Below are 19857 nucleotides of genomic sequence, written 5' to 3' on the forward strand. Positions count from 1 at the left end.
ACGGTGTCTAGTTCTTGTGCTTACATTGCCAGAGGAACATATTTTCTTTCAATACTGGTTACTGGTTGACTAAGCTAAAAATGTAATCTACAACAACTGGAACATGTGCAACTGCTGAAGTATTTTGAAGATCCCAGCGATTGATCACAATATTTTTACTGTGCCTTACAAAAAAACCCCAAAACTAAATAAAGAAAGAAAGAAAAAACATGTCTATATTCAAACACATTCAGGAAACCTAAACTCTTATGACTTCCAAAGGAATTACAAGTGCAAGTAGCAACCAAGTGTGATAATTAGATGAACCTGGTTTATTGATCATCACCACATGCGGCTGCCTCTATAAAGAGCACAGGTTGTGGCATTTTGCTAGTGTGGAGCAGTCACCACAATATGAGAAAAAGACAAGTATGGCTCATCTTGAAGGGTTTCTAGGAAAACGCCTTATCTCTCTAGAAAAGAGCATGACGCACAGATTAGATTTGCAAAGTTTCATCTGAACAAACTACAAGACTGGAAAAATGTCCTTTAGACAAATAAAAGTGGAGATGTTTGGCCATAAAACATGGCGCCATGTCTGGTGAAAGACATATAGCACATTAGCACAAACGATGCATGGTAGTGGAAGGATGAGGATTTGGGTTTGTTTTGGAGCCACAGAAGCGGAGCACCTTGAACTGATCATGAACTCCTACCAAAGTATTTAAGAGTGAAAGAGGCCACATGTATGACACCAAAAGCTTGGCCGATCCCGAGTCATGCAACAGGACAATGATCATAAGCACAGGAGTAAATCTACAACAGAGTGGCTGAAAAAGACTGCATAGAGTCCAGTGAAAACTTTCACAGGACTGCAATGCTGATGGATGTTCAATAAATATGGCCAAAGATCCTAATAATGAGGAATGGAAAACATTGCGATTAACTGAGGTGACAAAGTTAAGGGATTTGTTTTCAAAACGGTTAGAAGTTAATAACAGTCGGGGGAAAAGAAGCACACGGTGGTGACGAGAAAAGAAAATACACTTTTTTTGTGTTACCGTCATTGACGAAACCTAGTTTTAAATCTACACTGATCTCAAAATAACAGTAAATTCATGTTTTGTTCACAACTGCATTTATTCTGCTGCAAACGTAAAAAGGAAACAGCACTTTTACTTTAATGGCATGTTTGGGGAATCTTTCTATTGTTGGTGTAAATGCACACCCACAAAAAAAAAAAAAAAAAAAATGCTAGGACAGAGACAAAGTAAACAAGAAAGGCCAACAGTGACAAGAGAGAGGAGTTTAAAGGATGTAGCGAGACAGAAAAATGGACAGAAAGAGCAATAACCAACCCAGCTGTTTTTATTCCTTTCTTCTTTTTTTTTTTTAAGTATCCTTGTCCTCGCTTCCAGTAAGAAAGGACAAAGACAGAGTGCTGTCACTGCTGTACATCTGACAAAAAGAGCACAGCTTGAAAACGGAACAAACGATGAGAACTCCTGCTCGGACACATTAACCATCTGTCAACCTGATGGGTGCAGAAACACAATTTTATTCCAACCATAACTATTCACTTACGCAACTACCCAGCTATATCTACATTGTGACTTGTGCCCTCAGGGAGAAAATGAAATTTATAAATGTGAGACTGGAGAAAAAGACATTTTAAGTGTTCACTTCTTTTTTTTTTGGCACACAAACATGTGTGCCTTTTCCACATTAATATAATTCCACTATGGGAGCTGGCCAGTAAAACCAGCTGTCTGCTGCTGGACAAGAAGCAGTTCCACTGGAAAATCTACAGTCAGAGGCACCTAGGTGAAACCTATTAGTCTTTTACTTCCACTTATTCGGGATCTCTCAGCTGCTTTGGGAGTTGAAAAAGTTCTGTGACCTCCTGGTTGCCTTGATCTCTTTTGTGAGAATGAAGCAGAAGTAGAAAAAGTTAGACGTTGAGAGAATAAACACTTTGTCTCTAATTTCTACCGCTGGCCACAGATCAATCAGTAACTATTGAGTTTGCTCGCCTTTATTTACGTGGCAATGAAACCCACAGAATGGAGGTGAGAACAGCAGGTGAATGGGTGCCGTGAGTCTTTCATTCAGCGTCGATGTCTCTGATCGGACAGAGGTCTCGACATCAGGCTTTCCCGTCCTTTGTTACGGTGCCTCTCTCCTGCTCCTGCTCTTCTTTCATGTCTACCGTTTTTTTGTTCCCACAAACCCTCGTTTTATCTCGCTCTTTTCTCTCTCTGTCAGAGCGGCAGAGGCCGCCGTGAGGTACTGCTTTACTCTTAGCCCCCCCCAATCCCACCAGCGCTCTCCCACACAACTGCCACAATAATTCAATTCACTCCTCCCTATTCATACAATATTGCCAAGGCAGACTAATTCTCATGGTGGGTGTAAAAACATACATTATAGACATCAAACACCCGCACCCTAGACGCAGCAAGCGCTGATCCTGGCAGATTACGACAATAGCATACAGACAAAATGAATTATTTGTTTGAGTATGACCTCAGTACTCTGCCCACCGGAGCTCTGGGCTGCTGGGCTTTGGAACTGTAGCTGCTATTAACATTTGAATCTTTACAAAACAGCTCATATGATAATTACATACACAAAAGCTGTAGAATCACCGCAGATGCAACTTGTACTTTGACACCAAAACATGTCAAAGTTGTTATTAAGATTTATCTCCAGTGCTCATAATTATAGATTATGACAAATTAAATATAATGCCATCATCAAGTATCCTAATGAGCTGTCAGGGCTACAGTAAGCCTCTATGAGAGACTAAATTATATTCTCTGTTGGCAATTTGGTGATGGGTAGTGTGGGTAGTGCTATTATATCACCCCTAAATGACTTTAATGGATGAATATTTGGTGACTGTGATGGTCATATCATGATCCAGATCACACTCGGTGAGCACTCATGAAACAAAAAAGGTTATACTTTACATTCCCTTTAGTGTACACCAGACCTTATATAGAAAATAGATCAACTCAGATATGTATAATATATATGAAAGGCATGGAAAACTACAGTTTTGCTTTTCATATCAGCACATTTTAAAACTTGTTAGCATGTCATCTATTATGAGATTACCGCCAACACAAAAAAGGGAAAAAAGATGCTACTTCACGAGTAATATGATAGATTGAAAATTACCTGGATTGTTTTTAAAGGAACCAAAAAGTTTTAAAAAAGTTGAATAAAAAGCAAACATGCTGCTGTTTATACACTAGAGTCTCTTTAAGGACAGAAAAATATCTAAAGCAGCTTTTTTTTCATGTAGATTTTTGTATTATTGATTTTTTTTAGTGTTTGTTCCAAAAGATATATTTTAGCCTGAGTTTACAATGAGCTGAGAGATTTTAAATGTGCGCAGTTTAATAGAAGCTGTTAAAAAAGAAAAGGAAAGGAAAAACAGAATACACATGACACTTCACGGTAAATTCACCACTTGGGAACCCCTCTATATCTGCAGTAGTGGCAGTGTTCCCACTTGCTTTTTTCCCCCTCTCTGTACCTCTAATATTAAATTGCAGCAGGCCGGACCTGCTGCTTTTAGTCTGTGGCTTCCAGCTTTTCTGTAGCTCGCATCCAAAGAGAGCAGCGGGGCATGAGTGGTGGTGTGGTGGCTGAGGCACGTGAGGTCGGCTGGCAGTTGCTGGTTGCTCTGGGGACAAGCTGCCTTTCTATCCCCTCTTGGTACTCTCTCCATCAACCCTAGCCTTTCCCACCAGTGCCGCCCTCTTGCCTTTTCCTTTCAGTCCAACTTTCACATCTTACATCCACCAACCCCCCACTCTACAGACACACTTATAATGCCTTCCCCCACAGTGCTGATAGAAGCACACAGGCACTTTGTTGCAACATCACTACATAGTGGAGTGGCTATATCAAGAGCTGAGAAGGGAAGAGGGGGGAAAAGGGATAAAAACTTTGTTCTACCCAGCGCCTCATTTCAATAACCCTTTTCCCCAGCGATATGTAGGGAGAAAAGGGTGGGATATACGTGTGTAGGGAGGGGGGAACACAAAGAACTGTGATAGAGATGTGTGAAAAATGATGAGAGAATTGTGGGTATAGATCTATGCCTTGGGAACGTGAGGGAGAAGCATAAAAACGGGAAAAATCCTGGAGCAGAATGAACAAATGAAGACAGAAGAACAATCATAAATGAGCGGATGTGAGAAGATGGTAGAGATTGACTACGCTGGGATGAGTCACTGAATTTGAAAAAGAAAAGTGAAAAAGGAAGGGGCGGGGGACTAAAAGAGGACGGGGAGAATGAGACACAGTGACAGGGGTGATGAAAGGCAGAGAAGTTAAAAAAAAAAAAAAAAAGCCCACAAAGAATAAGGACAGAGAGTGAGAGGAAGAAAGAGAGTGAGTGGAACAAGCCGGAGTGAGAACTAAAGCAAAGCAGGACAGGAAAAGTGAGGAGACCTGGGAAGCTCGCTTGCAGCAAAATGTAAAGAAGAAAAAAGAGACGTTATGAAGGCCAAGAAGCTGGCACAAAAGACTAGGAGCATATGGATGTGAGAGTTATGAAGAGGATGACAGAACTAATGCAGGCTGACTTCAAAAAATATTAGAAGATATCTCTTAGCTTTTTTTTTTTTTTATTTAATTTTATTTTGAACTACTTCCTTCACCAGGCGGAGGAGTCAGTCTCGTGGGATGGAGCAGAATTTCAAGATGATCTCAGCAAAGTGCCTGGCACTCATTTCACATACTTTCAGATGACTGACAGCTTACTAGTGATTATGTGTCTTGTCCTAATATATAAAAATCCTCCTCCCTACTTCTAGACCAAGAGGGTTAAAACAACTGCCGAGATATATTCGCAAAGTCTCATTTGATCCATGTTTGAAGTGGTGCAGGAAGGAATTATTTATGAGCCAAGAGGGGCTGGCAGACAGCACATGGATGTTGGTTGACTGAGTGCCTGACAGGGATACAGAGAAAAGTAAACAAGTAAATAAACAGCTACATGTCTAACCCATTTCTTAGAAGGCTGCTGTCAAAAGTGGCTTACAGTACTGTGACTGTGTGCGTTCCCACAAAGGAGTGGCCCTCGTGGGAACGGATCTCATCATACTTGTGAAGGCTTTTCAACAATGCTGCGCTGGACAATAAGGAGTATCAAATCACTTTCAGTGCGAGCCAAATCTCTGGAGGTGGCACAACACTAAGCATTAAGAATAAAAGCGAAACACATTATCGATGACATGAAATCAGACCTGGTGATGACATATTTGGCAAAGATGCTCTCATCTCGTCCGCACAGCCGATGCCAAGTTTCCTAAAAAGTAATATTTAAATATTTGTAACCTCGTAAATGTCAAATTTTAAGAGGGCCGATAATTTTTCTGTTGTATATGTACTGTGACAGTGGCGGATGTTCATATTAAACAGGTTTTAACTAATGAGGTCAGTGGATGTAAAAGTAATCCCTGTGAGATAAAAGTCAGGCTTCCGACTGCCCCAAATGCTCAGTACTTTTATTCTTCTCCCGGGTTCGAATGATGCCAGCGATAGAGGATATCCTCAATAAGGTCACATGACTGTTTCCATAGAAGCCCCACTCACTTGACGTTCAAACCTTCTGTTTGCAGTGGGCAGCCAATCAAAAGAAAGGAGTCTTAAAGGTAGGGAGAGGAGCTGAAATGGCTGCACCAAAGCCTAGTAAAAGATAACTAATGACCATTTTGAAATATGAACCATACAATGCTCTCCAGTGCTCCGGGAGATGCCAAGAAGAAACTGTGGAATATTATAATACTTCTGAAAAACATTTTCCCAAATTTTGTTTGTAAGCTCCCCTGAAATGTTACATATGCTACTATAGTTTATAGTAAACAGGCAGATGTAATGTATTCAGTATTGTGAATTAGGGTTGGGCGATATGTACAAATTTTTCAATAGACAATCATCAGTCCAATAATCGACGATGGGCGATATGTTCGCGCATGCGCAGACTTTTTGATGGGCGGTGCAATGTTATCATGCACGGACTGATTTGCGTGTTTACAACACAGAAGTCCAAACATGGACGAACTAATTTACCCCAAAAAACATTTGGGCTGTCAGCGTAAATTTTTAAGGCGCTCAACCCATCTGGAGTGCAGAATGAACAAACTTTGGACAAACTGCCTGAAATGTGTTGACACAGGCATTTCAGGGATTTTGACTCAGTGTGCTGCGTGAGCAGACGTATAGAGCGAGCAAAGTACTCAAACATGACTAAGTTGCATGAGCATGTGTCCACCATCCGGCTGAGCATGCTAGGCTATCACCGGCTTCTGCAGCAAGCATTTGGGCGCACTCTGAGGAGGGTGCATTTGCTCGCACATGAAAGAGGGTCCTGTTAAAACAGCGCTATTATTATTATTTTTTCCTGTTGACTGCTTCTATTAGCTCCATCATTATTAGCAAACTTACTCATGGGCAAATAAATAAATAATAAAAACGATCGATGATAGGCTCAACCTATTGTTGATAGTCGATATATTCGTTCAATCGTCCAATCCTATTGTGAATAACTGAACCTAAATGGGAATACTCCCTTTTAAATGTTAGAAGTTCTCTTTTTGGTTTGCTAACATTTCATGACAAGCAGGTAGCCACAGAAGACCTTCGTCTACATGTGCCAAATCCAAAATGCAAAGATTTTTCACTCAAATGATCACACAGTAAACTTTGAAATGCAACATCTTAAATAGCTAAAATAATAATAATAATAATAATAAAAAAGGATGCTTGAGCATAATTTCTCAACTTCATTGTGGAAAGCTACATACAACACATGCTAGTGGATTAGATTAATTTTTCTTTATGATTTCCTTCAGCATAACAACAAATAAAAATAGTCAGGCTTAACCTTTAGGTAACAAGGACTGATGAAGGTAAAAGAAAAGCTGCCAGGCCACTCGTTTTTAATACCGTCGTAAAGGTACCGCTTTCTTGTCAGGTTTGACTGATTCTGAAATCACACACACCTTTAGCATTTATTTATATTTATAAGTCAAAATATCAAATCAGTATTCTCCATGGATTTAGTAATAGGGCCATTACAATAAAAATGAGGCACACTCCGGTATAGCATGCGACTGCTATTAGAAAAACACTCAGTGATGGGTTCTGAGTGATGACATTTCTTTAAATAGGCTCATTTGCATGAATATAAGATGTCTGAGTATTGACGGTGTGGTAATGGAAAAAGCGAAAGCATTCTAAGGGTGAAGGTAAGAGAAAATAAATAAATAAAAATGAGCAAACAAAACACGATTATCAAATTAAGTTAATTTTAATACTATTCTATTAACCTCATATTAACCTCACCCAAAGCAGTGTTTGTATTCCACCACAGCTCTCACAGCTATGTCTTTGTTTTCTCTCATTTCGTTTACTGTAGAGCAATGCTATAGGGAAAAAAAGCCATTATTACTTAGCGGCAAAGTAACGTGCGCATACAGACAAGAAAGCTGAACATATTTACCCAATTATGGGGTGTTTGAAGCCCAGCTTGGCAGTGGTCTGCTGGATCTCCTTCTCAAGCCACGCCTGAGGACGCACCAGGTACTTGACAAACTGGGACACCCACCATACGGACGGGTCGCCGTGCAGACGCTGCAAGCGTGGGGCCAGGTCCTCGGGGATCGCAAGGGGCAGGTATGGAGGGCGAGGGTGGAGACTGTCCACTATGGGCAGCTCCACAACTTGGACGTCCTTATCATGGGCCTCACCTACATGGATCAGAGCAGAGGAGGTAGCTTTAAAACTTCAAGGGCTTTGTCACAGTTTCTCAAAGGCAAAAAAACCCCCCAACATGTTGCCTGAATACCAACTGAAAACCAAAAGATATTCCCTTTACACTGGAAGAAAGAAGAAGGGCATTAAATGAATACTTGAGTTTTTCCCTCACTGTTCAAACTCTTACAGGCGAGTTTTTCCCCCCAATTATTCTAATCAGGGGTTAAAGCATAGAAGAAATGCGGAATAATTTGCAAAGCCCTCTGTGGAAAATTTGTGACATTGGGCTATGCAAATAAAAATTAATTCATTTCCCTTGAAAGGCTTGGGATCAAACAGAGGTTAGATTGAGAAGCTGACCAATTAAGGTAAGAAAACAGTATATGAAATCTGGAGGAAAACCATATGGCCTAAAATAAAAACAGGCAGTCAATTAAAAACTAGGTCTCACATGACACTTTTATTTCATTCCAACGAGTCATGTCAGAATATGCACTCTGTTCACTTTCTTGTTAAAAGTTTGGACAGGCTTTTACTAGTCAAGGTTTACGTGTAGGACTAGGTCAGAGTGCAGACTACCACAATAACCAAAGCTAATGCTCAAGGTCGCAACTGCAAATGTCTCTGCTGCATCTTAGGAGATTCACATCATGGATGTGCAGCAGTGTGATGCTATCATGTCAGCATGGATCAATATCTCCTCTAAATGTTTCCACGAAGAATTAAGCTAGTTCTAAAGGTAAACTGTGGTCAACCTGTTACTACCCACTACCATCACTTTTAACAGACTGATCAAGCAGCAATTCTAAAATTTCAATATCTGAAAAGGGCTAAATAAATGAAGGGCCCCAAACGTAAACAGGTGAGGGGGGTACAGATGCATATGATATGCCTGGAAAAAATATTTCACAATAAAAAAATATCTACTGACACACAATAGTATTCCATCTGAAATCGTTACAGGAACTGTTGAGTTTGCAGTGCAGCGCCTGGCGTGGACGTGTCAGGTAAGCTCTAAGAGTGCAGTTGTAATGCTTACAGACGTCAGCATGTTCTGCTATAATTAGTTGTCCTGCAATGGTTCCATTGCTCATTATATATTCCATGTTAAATTAGTGAAGCTGACAGTGAAAGCACTGGGTAGTTGGTTTAAAGACCATCCCTACCCATATGTTAACACAGAAAAGTGTGTGCAGGTGATGCTCTGGCTGTTACTTAAACAAAGAGTTATGGCAGAGAAACTCAATCTTGCTGATCTGTCTAAAGCGCCAAACGCTGCTCACTGCAGAATAACGAGTGAAACAAAGCAACTTGAAATAGCAAACAGCAGTAGAGACTGAAGGAAGTCTCTGTGCACATGACTATAACCAGCTTTTCTAAAAAACTCCTGGAAATAAAAGCTTTTCAAGCCAAATGAAAGATGTAAATGATGCAGATACAAAACAATCAGCATTCCTTTCAGACTTTTTTTGGTCAACTTAAATGCTCACTCTATATACAGTATGATAGAGTGTCATAGTTTCTATATTAATTCCTATCCTGGTTCCACTATCAGTCCAAATCCTCAACCGTAGTGTGTCCAGCTTTGATGACTGACAGCTATTGTTCACCTCTCCTTGCTGAAAGGCCAAGTCAAGCTCCTTTCTGTCAAGGTTGTAGAGGGCCAGAGGGCTGAGGCAAAGATTTGGATTTGAGGGTTTGGGGAGAGAGGTTGAAGGGGTGGCTGGTGGTGTGGCACCTTTAGGCTAAGTCCTTCTTGGAAGAAGCCCTGAGCAGAAGGGTTGAGCACGGCTGATTATGAAGGTCACCTCTTTGGGAAATAAAGAGCCCCTGAGCACTGCCAGACCTCCCCCTAGCCTTCAAGGCCAACTGCCTCTACACAAAGACACTTGCAGGTGCATGACACACACCTGCATGTGTGAACAAAAGTGGGAAATGCACACAAGCATGCAAACATGGATGCACCCAGTCACAAAAATGCCAGTGGGAACATGGACACATGAGCGTGCACATGTACAGAAGCTTCTGAACAGTGGAACAAGGGGTGGTTTGACAATGATAACTAATGGAGACCCAAATAAAAAGGGAAATATGTATTCACACCCAAAAACACAGACAAAGAGCTCCAGCTAATCTCATCTCACCAGAAGGGATATGGCTGGCAGACACAACCTCCACTCGCTTTCAGTCTTAAAGCCTGAGCAGAGTTTGCGCGTAAACCCCGGATTTAGGTAAAAACAAGTTTGAGGCCTGTGTTCTGTCAAACTTAAGTGGCTTTTGTAACTGCCACAGACAGCCCCTAGTACAGCTGCAAACACTGCCTCCATAGCACACTTCAAGATAAATGGCATAATGAGTCATTAAAAATGGCCTTTCACAGAAAGGGTACATAAAAAACATGTTAAAAACAAGGGCAGTAACAGAGGCTTCAATTTGTGTGTGTGTGCATGCAGGAGCATGAACTGAATATAAATTGGTTGCAAGCATTAAATATTGAAAAGAAAAAATATTCCCAAGTCTGTCTTTGCTTATATAACAGAACTGGCACGATTCACATAAGGGGGAATGGGCATATTTTGAGGCCTTCACTTCTTGGCACAAATGTACAGATATGCAGTATGTCTTCCTCCCACAGCTACTTAATTAGATCACAAAGCTACTCTAAATTGTATCTCAACTCCAAAACCCCTACATTCATTTCCTGTATGCATCATCACTTAGAGCATATGGGTCTGCACTGACACAGAATTCCTAAACTTAAGTCGCCTAATGAATATTTTATGAGATTAACATGGCTAAGAAACTGTTGAGCTGTGAGTGACACCATCCAGACTCAAAATATGGAGCCTCTCCATTCATAATACATTTGAGACTTGGTTTATGAACTTGGAGATCTCTTGTTCCAGTCTATCCATGGCAGGGAACATTATGTTTCTCCTGCTGCTCTCAGACTCGCACATAAGGCAGTAATATCTCTACAAAGAACCTCAAAGGAATATTCTCTCTTTGGCAAATTAGCTCTTTGATCAACGAAGCATTGTTCCAAAAGAAGCCTGGTTTCCTCTCTGTGTGTCGAGACTTTAGTCTGTTATACCAGATGAGTGACGGTGTTAAGCTCTCCAGCTGTCCACTGAAAACAAAAGTTGTGGCAGAAGAGCAACATGAACGAGTGGGATAAACAGTCAGCAGGGGTAGATATGGAAATGCATTATTTTTTGCCATTTCTTGCAAAGTGTAAGTGTTTAAGAAGTTTACAGAAAGTTACAGAGCGGTGGTTGCCTAGTGTTGATGCCTGGTGTGTCATAGTTGTTAACACTCTGCTGACTCAAAAAGCGCAGTGTTTTCCAAACCTCCTCTGGCATTAACATCAGCACAACAACTGTGTGCCAGAAGCTTCACTGAATGGGTTTATGGTTCTATCCATATAGTCTTTTTCTGTAGTTAAAGGTCCTATCTGGTGTAAATTATGTTTATATTAACTGTCCAAAAGTTGATTCTGTTCATCTGGATGTAGCATTTTCAGTGGGAGAAATGTTTCGTCACTCATCCAAGTGAGCTCTTCAGTCTGAAGAAGTCACTTGGATGAGTCCAAAACCAACAGAGAAAAGAGACTAGAAAATACTAATACTGTATATTGATCACTATCTCAATCCTTAAAAATTGTTATATTTTATATTAGGGCTGTTCAATATAATGATATATATATATATATATATATATATATATATATATATATATATATATAAAGAAAATAAAAAAAAAATCGTTTAATTTTAGCTATCGTTTGTTTCGTGGTGTTGCAAAATTAACTGTTTACGGACAATATTTTTTCATCGTTTTGATGGTCACTGTAGTGGCTATATTAATTTCTTAAAGTTCTCTCTTTCTCTTATATTTAATATAACCACACTACAGACAGACAAGCGTTTGTTTTTATGCGTTGTCGTTAGCAACAATTATGGTAAAACCACCGTGTGTCCGCTTGTTCCACATAAACCTTTCACAATTAAGCTCAATATCCTGTTGAGACCTTTCAAAATAAACTGAATCACGTGAAAGAGTATGCAGAGTGTTTACGGATGAGAAGCAAAAAAGAGCCGTCAGGTGCTAAAAAATAAACCTTAGACTCAAACGTTAGAACAGGCTGTTCCCCGCAGCACGCCGTGTAATAAACACTCACAATGAAAACGGCGGCCGTTACAATTTATGTCTAAAAATGTATCGTTTCATGCATCGATTAAAACACTTCATGCAAGTCGAGCTGCCCGAGATTCACAGAATTTTCAGAAAATGTAAAATTTTTGTGATTTATATCGTTATCAGAACGATAGATGTCTTATATCGGGATATGAGATTTTAGTCATATCGCACAGCCCTATTTTATATTTTTTAGCCATACTTCATATTGAAAGGCACATTTCTTGGTATCAAAAGCAAAATTTGGGTAGAATCACAATGACATACAGCTATGTTTTTCTATCCTTCTTTTTTTTCAGCTGTAGAGCAAACCATAGAACGCAACCCTGTATGTCCTGATTATTTCAGGGTGGATCATCTTGTAATGTTTTGTCTTTTGTTTCCCATTTGCGGAAAGAAAATCAGCGGGTCCCATAATGACTTCGTTGCTATCTTTGATGTTTCCCGCAAGCATTATGTTTTCCTGATAGAAACACCCTGTCACATACGCATAAACCATGGATCCTCTCTAGGTCTATAAATGTCTCACATCCTGGGGGAAAACACTTAACAGAAAGTGGGAGAACCATGTATAGACATATAAGGAAATTGGAATTGTGAAGGGCTGCTACACAATATACCAAAAAAGTCAATTTCACCACATAAACAGAAAAAATACAAAGGCATAACTCAACCCAAAGCATGTTTCTACATGAATGTAAACACAAACAAGTGGTGACATTCACAACCAAATGATAAAGAACATTTTGAAGAGGAGAATTTGAGAGAAACAAAAGTAGAAAATAAAGTGTCCTCAAAAGGGAGCGCTCACTACCATCTGGGAATTCAGCTTGTATTGGCACTACTACAAGTTCTGAAGAGATCAGTATTCACTACATTAAACACTGTAATTGCACTGGCATGGGCAAACACTCCACTTAATTAGCGAGATATTCAATGTATATCTACTTATTAATCCAAGGCTTTAGCATCCCTTTGTGGTCTAGTGCCCCAAGGAAAGTACTTGCTTGCACTGTTAACAAAACAGGCATGACCACAGGCGTAGCCAAGTACCCAACAGGATTACATTAGCTATGCCCAGCTAGTTAGCTGGCTTGATTATCAGAAACTACTGCCTCTGCAAATTGCAGGCTTTTATAAGGACAACAATTCAGAATGCTAAAAGGCCTAAGGAGGGTAGTGACATTTGGAGGGAGCTGCCTGCTGATGTGAGCTGCCAGATGGCATATATGGATCTATAGGAGACTGTTTGCAAGACAAACTCCTACGAAATACATTAAAAAGTGGAAAAGGACACATGAAAGGCAGGAGAATAAGAGAGGGAAGGCAGAGGGAGAGCAGGAGATAAGAAGGGAGAGCCCAGGAGAGCACAAGTAAAATAATGCGATAGGAGAAAAATGAAGAGCTGAAAGGACATGGCGACGAGAACGAGGAGGCAGTGGAAGATAACGTGATAAAGAGGGAGGCAGGTACAGTCTCATAGTAACACTTCTAAGTCATAACTGAGCTCCCTTTACATATGCTCCGGTAATGTCGGCTTAGAAGTGGAAAAACAAACATATACTGTGGGACTCAGTCATATTAAAATTGCACTTTCACTTTATAAAACGGTTGAATTCATTTATAAATGATTCTGCTGCTGTGCATTAGTAGAGAGATCTTTTTCCTCCCAACAGCCCCATCAATCTTTGGCCTAAGGTATTCTGGTATCAGCTGTACATACGAACTAACTTTTGCTTCGACGGTGTTCACAATGAACTGGAAGTGTGCAGAATTCTAATGTCACGCACAAATAACAACACCATGAATCAACAGCCATACTAGCATTGTCTGTATGTAAATCTGAAGGTGATGAGTATGACACAGGTTTTGCTGCCAGAGTATTCCTTTGGCAAATGCCTAAAGCTGTGCTGGGATGGGCATTTCTACTGTTGCGAAAAATACAAATGTGAAATATGAAATAAGAGACTCTGGTTTAAAGCTATGCCCCAAACCTGCATGAATATTTATATTCCCTTTAAGTGTCCCCTGGCATATACTTAAAATGTCTTCAAAATATAAAAAAAAAATCAAGCATAGAATTAGTTCAGGCAGGCCACAAAGCCAATATCCTTCCACATGTACTATGGACAGAGCTCACCTGGAATATGTGCTATTTCAGGTCCCCCAGGCACACAGCCCTAGCACCAGTTAGCACATATCAGCCACTGGTCGCTAAGGGAATATATATATTTCCTAACTGGTCGGCAAGTGGTTTCTGGAGGTTGAAGAGGGTGCTGCACCAAAAACCCTCTTGAGACCGCTTTGGTCGCTTAGCATATTGTCATGGTTTCTTGTTGTTTGCATGGAAGATGCCAACTTCTCTGGAAATGGCTGCTAAGGCTTAGTGTGAAAGCAAATTTTCTTTTGAATTTATTTATTTATTTAAAAGGGACAGCGCAGTTTAACATAGTTCAAGTGCAAGACATGAAACTGATGTACCGCACATAAGTTTATAGCTACTGCTAATTTTCAACAATTTTCTGGTTTGTTTGCACATTTCAGCTTTACTATTAATAAAAAAAACAGGTGGCAAGGGTTTGCAGACAAGTCAATTTGCATCTTCCATGCAAACTACTGTCAACTGATTCTTTTTGCAAAAATAATCACAAAGGGGATTTTTGTGCAGCACCCCTTACTGACTATCAGCCATCTGCACCCACTTGCCAGTCAGTTGGATAATACAGTTTTTTCCATAGCAACTTGTGGTTGACTGATCAACCTCCAGCAACCACTTGCAAGCCAAACAAGGAATACACATTTTTCTTGTGTGACCGGAGGTCGCCAGTTTCTAGGTTGATGTATCTGGAAGATGCTTTGCAATTGACCTCTACCCTTGTTCCTCCATTTCACGCTGTTTCTAACTTAATCATTAATCATGTCATTGTCTTTCCATGTTTGTGCACTGAAGGGCAGGGTGTACCAGAACAGAGCAATGGTGCTAAATGTAAAGTACCGCAGATGGAATAACAATCCTACTTTAATGAAAGATGGTCCATGGACTGTTTATAAATGAAAGAGATCCTGTTTATTTTCACTAACATACGCGTAAAAAAGCATTTTTACATTCAGCTGAAAATGAACTTGGTGTCAAAATAGATTTTTGACAGGAAAATGATGCAATAGTGAAGCTGTATGGGAATATAAGACCCTTCAGTCAGTCTCTGCCACAGCCTGGGGCTACAACAGAAAAATGAGAACAGTCCTCTTAACCTAGGATTCCATAAATTAGCTCTAATTGATGCAGTTTATTTATGCTCGGTCTGTGATGAAACCTACAGGATGTGCAGGAAATTGTGAATCAAAATTTTCCCTTCAATATCAGCCTCTAGGCTCTATCAGAGACTTTTGCACATATAAAATTACTGTAGGTCAGAGGAGTGAGGTGCATACAGAAAATGATTTTTTCCTTTTTGGCTATAAAATCTATGAACATTAACGTGCTGCTACACTGGCTGCCAAAACGTTTTAACAAGAATTGCATAGTAATGCTTAGCCGGGGAATTCACACTTTGCTTTCGCTGTAACAGCATGAAAGAAAAGGTCTGGCAAAGCCTGTTTTAGGTGGGATCGTCCAGAAATCAGCGCGCAACTATTCACAACTGGCACCTCTGAGGCTTTCACTGTCTGTAATTCATTGTTGTGCTGTTAATTTTGTGCGTACTCACCTGACCAGTGTCCAGTGGTGGCCCCAGAGCGGTCAGTGCAGGTGTTACTGACGGGCAGAAAGACCGTTTCCCAGCCGCCGGGAGCATAGCGCCAGTTGTGAGACTCCAGAATGAGCGTGCGCTGGGTGCCATAAGCGATCATGAAGCAGTAGACGACATGGTGGAGCTGGCAGCCGTAACCACAGCCCTTATTGATGTTACACACCAGCTTTCTCGCCTTACTGCAGTCTGGGGGGTTCTGGGAGAAGGGAAGAGCGGTTCAACATTTTTTTATTGCTTGACCTCCACCTTGTATCTCTCAAAGACCTACTCTGTGACTTTTAATATCAAATAGCTGATATTGTTTTGTGTCCTTTTCCTATCTAATACACCACTCTAATTTCACGATGCCTGCTTACTCCCAGGTTGCCTTTCCTGCTGTACATGCTATTTTTCTCTACTTTTTAAATTAATTTCGCCTCCTCCCCCTCTCCTTTTTAGTCTCATACCGTCTATTGTTAAAGGATATACATTCTAAACTTCTTTACTTCTACAGTGTTACAGTGTTTAAGAATTATAGAGATTTTTCAAATTCAAATTTTATTTATCACCTACACAGTCATACACAGTCATACACAGTCATACACAGTACGATATGCAGTGAAATGCTTACACAACTGCTCGTGAACTAAAGAAAAAAAGATTGAATAGGATAGGAAATAAATATGAAAATTAAAATGAAGGGTAAATTTAACTAGGAAGGAATAAAATAAAATATAAAAAATAGAGTTAAAAATAAAATAACTGTGCAACAAAATACACAATACAAAAATACACAATATAGAAATATATAAGAATATATGAAGAAATATAGAACAATAACAGCAGCTGTGCAAGTACTAAATGGTAATGAAGAAATATAATGTCCAGGGTTGTGCAATCCACATGTGTAAGTGTCTTGGGCAGTGAAAATATGCTTAAAAGTGATTTATTTAAGTGACTTGTGATAAAGTGATTCGATTAGATCAGGGGTGTCAAACTCACATACACAGTGGGCCAAAATTCAAAACTGGAACAAGGTCGCGGGCTAACGTTAATATTTATTGAAATATATTTATTCCTCCAGATATAAGAATGAATCTTTTCTTATGGACTCAAACACGTTTTGCTGGAAAACTGAATATGGAACAAGCAGAGCTTAATACTAAACAATATATATATTAGCTGTATAATACCAGTAGGCCAGCTCTAATAGTAATTTGGTATGGCTTCGCGGGCCAAATGTAATTAGGCTGCGGGCCAAATTTGGCCCGCGGGCCAGAGTTTGACACCTATGGATTAGATGACCACGCAGTGTAGCTGTGCAGTGGCCACTAGTGTAAACAAATGTCCAGAATGTCCAGTGTGTGTGTGTAAAAAGCCATATGTGTGGGTCAGTACTATGTGGTACTATTTTTATATAGACTCCCCTATTTTCAGAGGCTTCGCGGCTATCGGGCGATCGTGGCTCAAGAGTTGGGTGTTCGTCTTGTAATCAGAAGGTTGCCGGCTCGAGCCCCGGCTCGGACAGTCTCGGTCGTTGTGTCCTTGGGCAAGACACTTCACCTACCGCCTACTGGTGATGGCCGGAGGGGCCGATGGCGCAATATGGCAGCCTCACCTCTGTCAGTCTGCCCCAGGGCAGCTGTGGCTACAACTGTAGCTTGCCTTCACCAGTGTATGAATGTGAGAGTGAATGAATAGTGGTATTGTAAAGCGCTTTGAGGTTCCTGAAAAGCGCTATATAAATGTAATCCATTAATATTATTATTATTAAATTAATAGGATTATTCCCCAAAGAACAGTTTCATGGCCAGGTTTACTACTGTATCTGTCAGACATGAGGGAGGCAGTGTTATGGAATAGGCATGTGTGGTTGGCAGTGGATCTGGGTCACTGGTGTTTTATTTATGACGTGAATGCTGGTAGAAACAGTGGGATGAATTGTGAAATGTACAGATCTATACTCTGCTCAGTTTTAACTAAAATTAAAATATTCTTTAATGGCCAAGTCAGTTGCATGATCTCAACCCAGCATAGCATCCTTTCAGTCCTTAGTTACAAAAACGAATGTAGAGAGGCCTACAGAAATAGCAACTAAAGGTGGTTTTGATAAAGGCCCGGAAGAGCATTTCAAGGGAGAAAAAAAAGAGCATTTGAAGATGTCTATGAATTCTAAGACTACAAGCAGCCACTGATGGGAAAGACTTTCATCTTAGTAATTAAAAAAAATCCTTATATTTTAGATGATAATAGTCTGTTCAACTAATTTTGAGCATCTGACAATAGAGGACTGTGCACAAAAATGGCTATAATTCCCCCCAAAATTCATCCAAAACCTTTTCGTTAAATCTCTTTAAGTATATCTACTTCAATCACACATTGACTACTACCAAAACCTTAATCCAACAAATTATGGCCCTAAAAATGTGTGAAACTGTTGTCTTCATTATAGTAAAAATAGTGACTGTAGAACATTTTCAGTTTCATACATATTTACTAGTGCATATCAACATTAAGCAAAGTATAGCTCCCAGTATTATATACCATGTATAAATATATAACACTTGATGACAGTTAAACTGCAGTTTACCACCTGTTTGAAGAAATTACTGAGCCTATAAAGACGACAAACTGTCAGATGAGCTCTTTTCCTGTGATTTGTTGACAGTAAGTAAAAATGTAGATTATTGAAAGCCTCATCATTTACTTTCGCTCATGCCTTCATGGTTCATAGCCCCTTTCTTTTGCTGCATTCTCAATGTTTCACCTTTACAATCACTCCTTTTATCACTCATAATTTCTCTATACCGCTTTATTTCTTGCAACTTCCCTCCTGCTTGTTCCCTTTTCCACTCCCTCTAATCCCCCCATCTTCCCCACTACTTCAGTCTCATTCCTCTTCTTGAACATTAGCTTCAATATCATACAACGTCTGAGGGGGAGAATACCAAATGAGAGGCACTGGGGAGAGAAACAAGGATTTCTCTCTTTTTTTTTAACATGAAAAAATAAAAAATAAAAAAATTGGAAACCAGAAGAGAGTGACACATGCTGTGCTGTCGATGAGTTGCCGGGCGGGTAGCGATTTGCTCAGCAGCCGGTCTGAGCGACTCCACAACGCTCATGCCAACCAGCTTCCTAAACAGCAATTACCGGCTGATGGGAGTGTTTTCCTCATTAGGCTGCTGCAGCTGTGGATGGTTCACAGTAATCAGGCCGCCCGGCACCCACCGGCTAACGCTGCCTATCATACACTAGCAGGAGAGGAAAAGGAAGAGAGGGTGGAGGGGGAGGGAAGGAGAGGGAAGCGGCGAGGAAAAGGGATGAAAGCATAAAAAAAAAAAAAACGTGGTGATGAATGTAAAAAGAGGACAAGAGGCAATAAAAAAAAGGAAAAGGAAAAAAAGGAAAGAAGAGAGGATCCTTTATGTGAAGAAAACTGATTACCACCACTGCTGCTCAATAACATGAACAGACTACAGCAGCCATAGAGGTGACAGAACAAGCCACACAGGTATTTCCCTTCGAGTTACAGGCTGCCGCTACTACCCCCATAGGTGTAGGCTAACTTACTGAACTAATAATCTACAGTGGCATCCTGAGCTTGTTTTCAGTGTCAAACCTGGCCCCCTAGTCACAGTACGTGCATGAGATCATTCTGTAGAATGAATCCCACGGCGTGGAGGCCACCGTTGGATGCCAGGGCCGTAATGGTGTAGCAGGAATGACTGCAGCGCTTAAGAGACGTGGTTCAAGGATAATGACGGCCGATGCATGCACAAAGGCAGCCTTCGAGTAGCGCTTTGTACTGTAGGTTAAGTGGCTGTTTAAATTGTTCTTTTTTTTGAGTGTGAAACACAGCATCAGCTGCAGAGCGTTTCGCACTAGAGAGACCACGGAGATATTGTTTATTTAGGGACTATGGCTGAGGACCACTGAGTTTGAGACAGAAGTATGCCGAGCTTAGGTAATTATCCACTGTGATGCTGAAATTCAATTGTGACAAGTTGTTCAAAGGGCTCCTATTGTGTTTTCCTATTTTTGTCATACGCATTTATGTTACCACACTAGATGATTATACGAGATGTAAAAAAAACCATGAGATCAGTGCACGTACTTAAGACTGTTCTAAATGTTTGATTTCAAGCAATTTTTCTACTCTTGGATCTGAGTGATG

At 40.3% G+C, this 19857-nt stretch overlaps 1 protein-coding gene across 1 annotated transcript in view; it reads right to left on the minus strand.

Annotated features, from left to right (window-relative positions):
* fut8b (fucosyltransferase 8b (alpha (1,6) fucosyltransferase)) overlaps positions 1-19857 on the minus strand; it is a 96166-nt gene that overhangs the window by 6019 nt on the left and 70290 nt on the right. The window contains exons 6-7 of the mRNA XM_087852444.1: positions 15660-15897; positions 7502-7748 (exon numbers count right to left, since the gene is read on the minus strand). Of these exons, the coding sequence (XP_087708570.1) occupies positions 7502-7748; positions 15660-15897 (485 nt within the window). The remainder of the gene's footprint in view (positions 1-7501; positions 7749-15659; positions 15898-19857) is intronic.

Source organism: Neolamprologus brichardi, chromosome 15 (assembly GCF_056152115.1).
Source record: "Neolamprologus brichardi isolate AB-2024 chromosome 15, ASM5615211v1, whole genome shotgun sequence".
Taxonomy (NCBI): Eukaryota; Metazoa; Chordata; class Actinopteri; order Cichliformes; family Cichlidae; genus Neolamprologus; species Neolamprologus brichardi.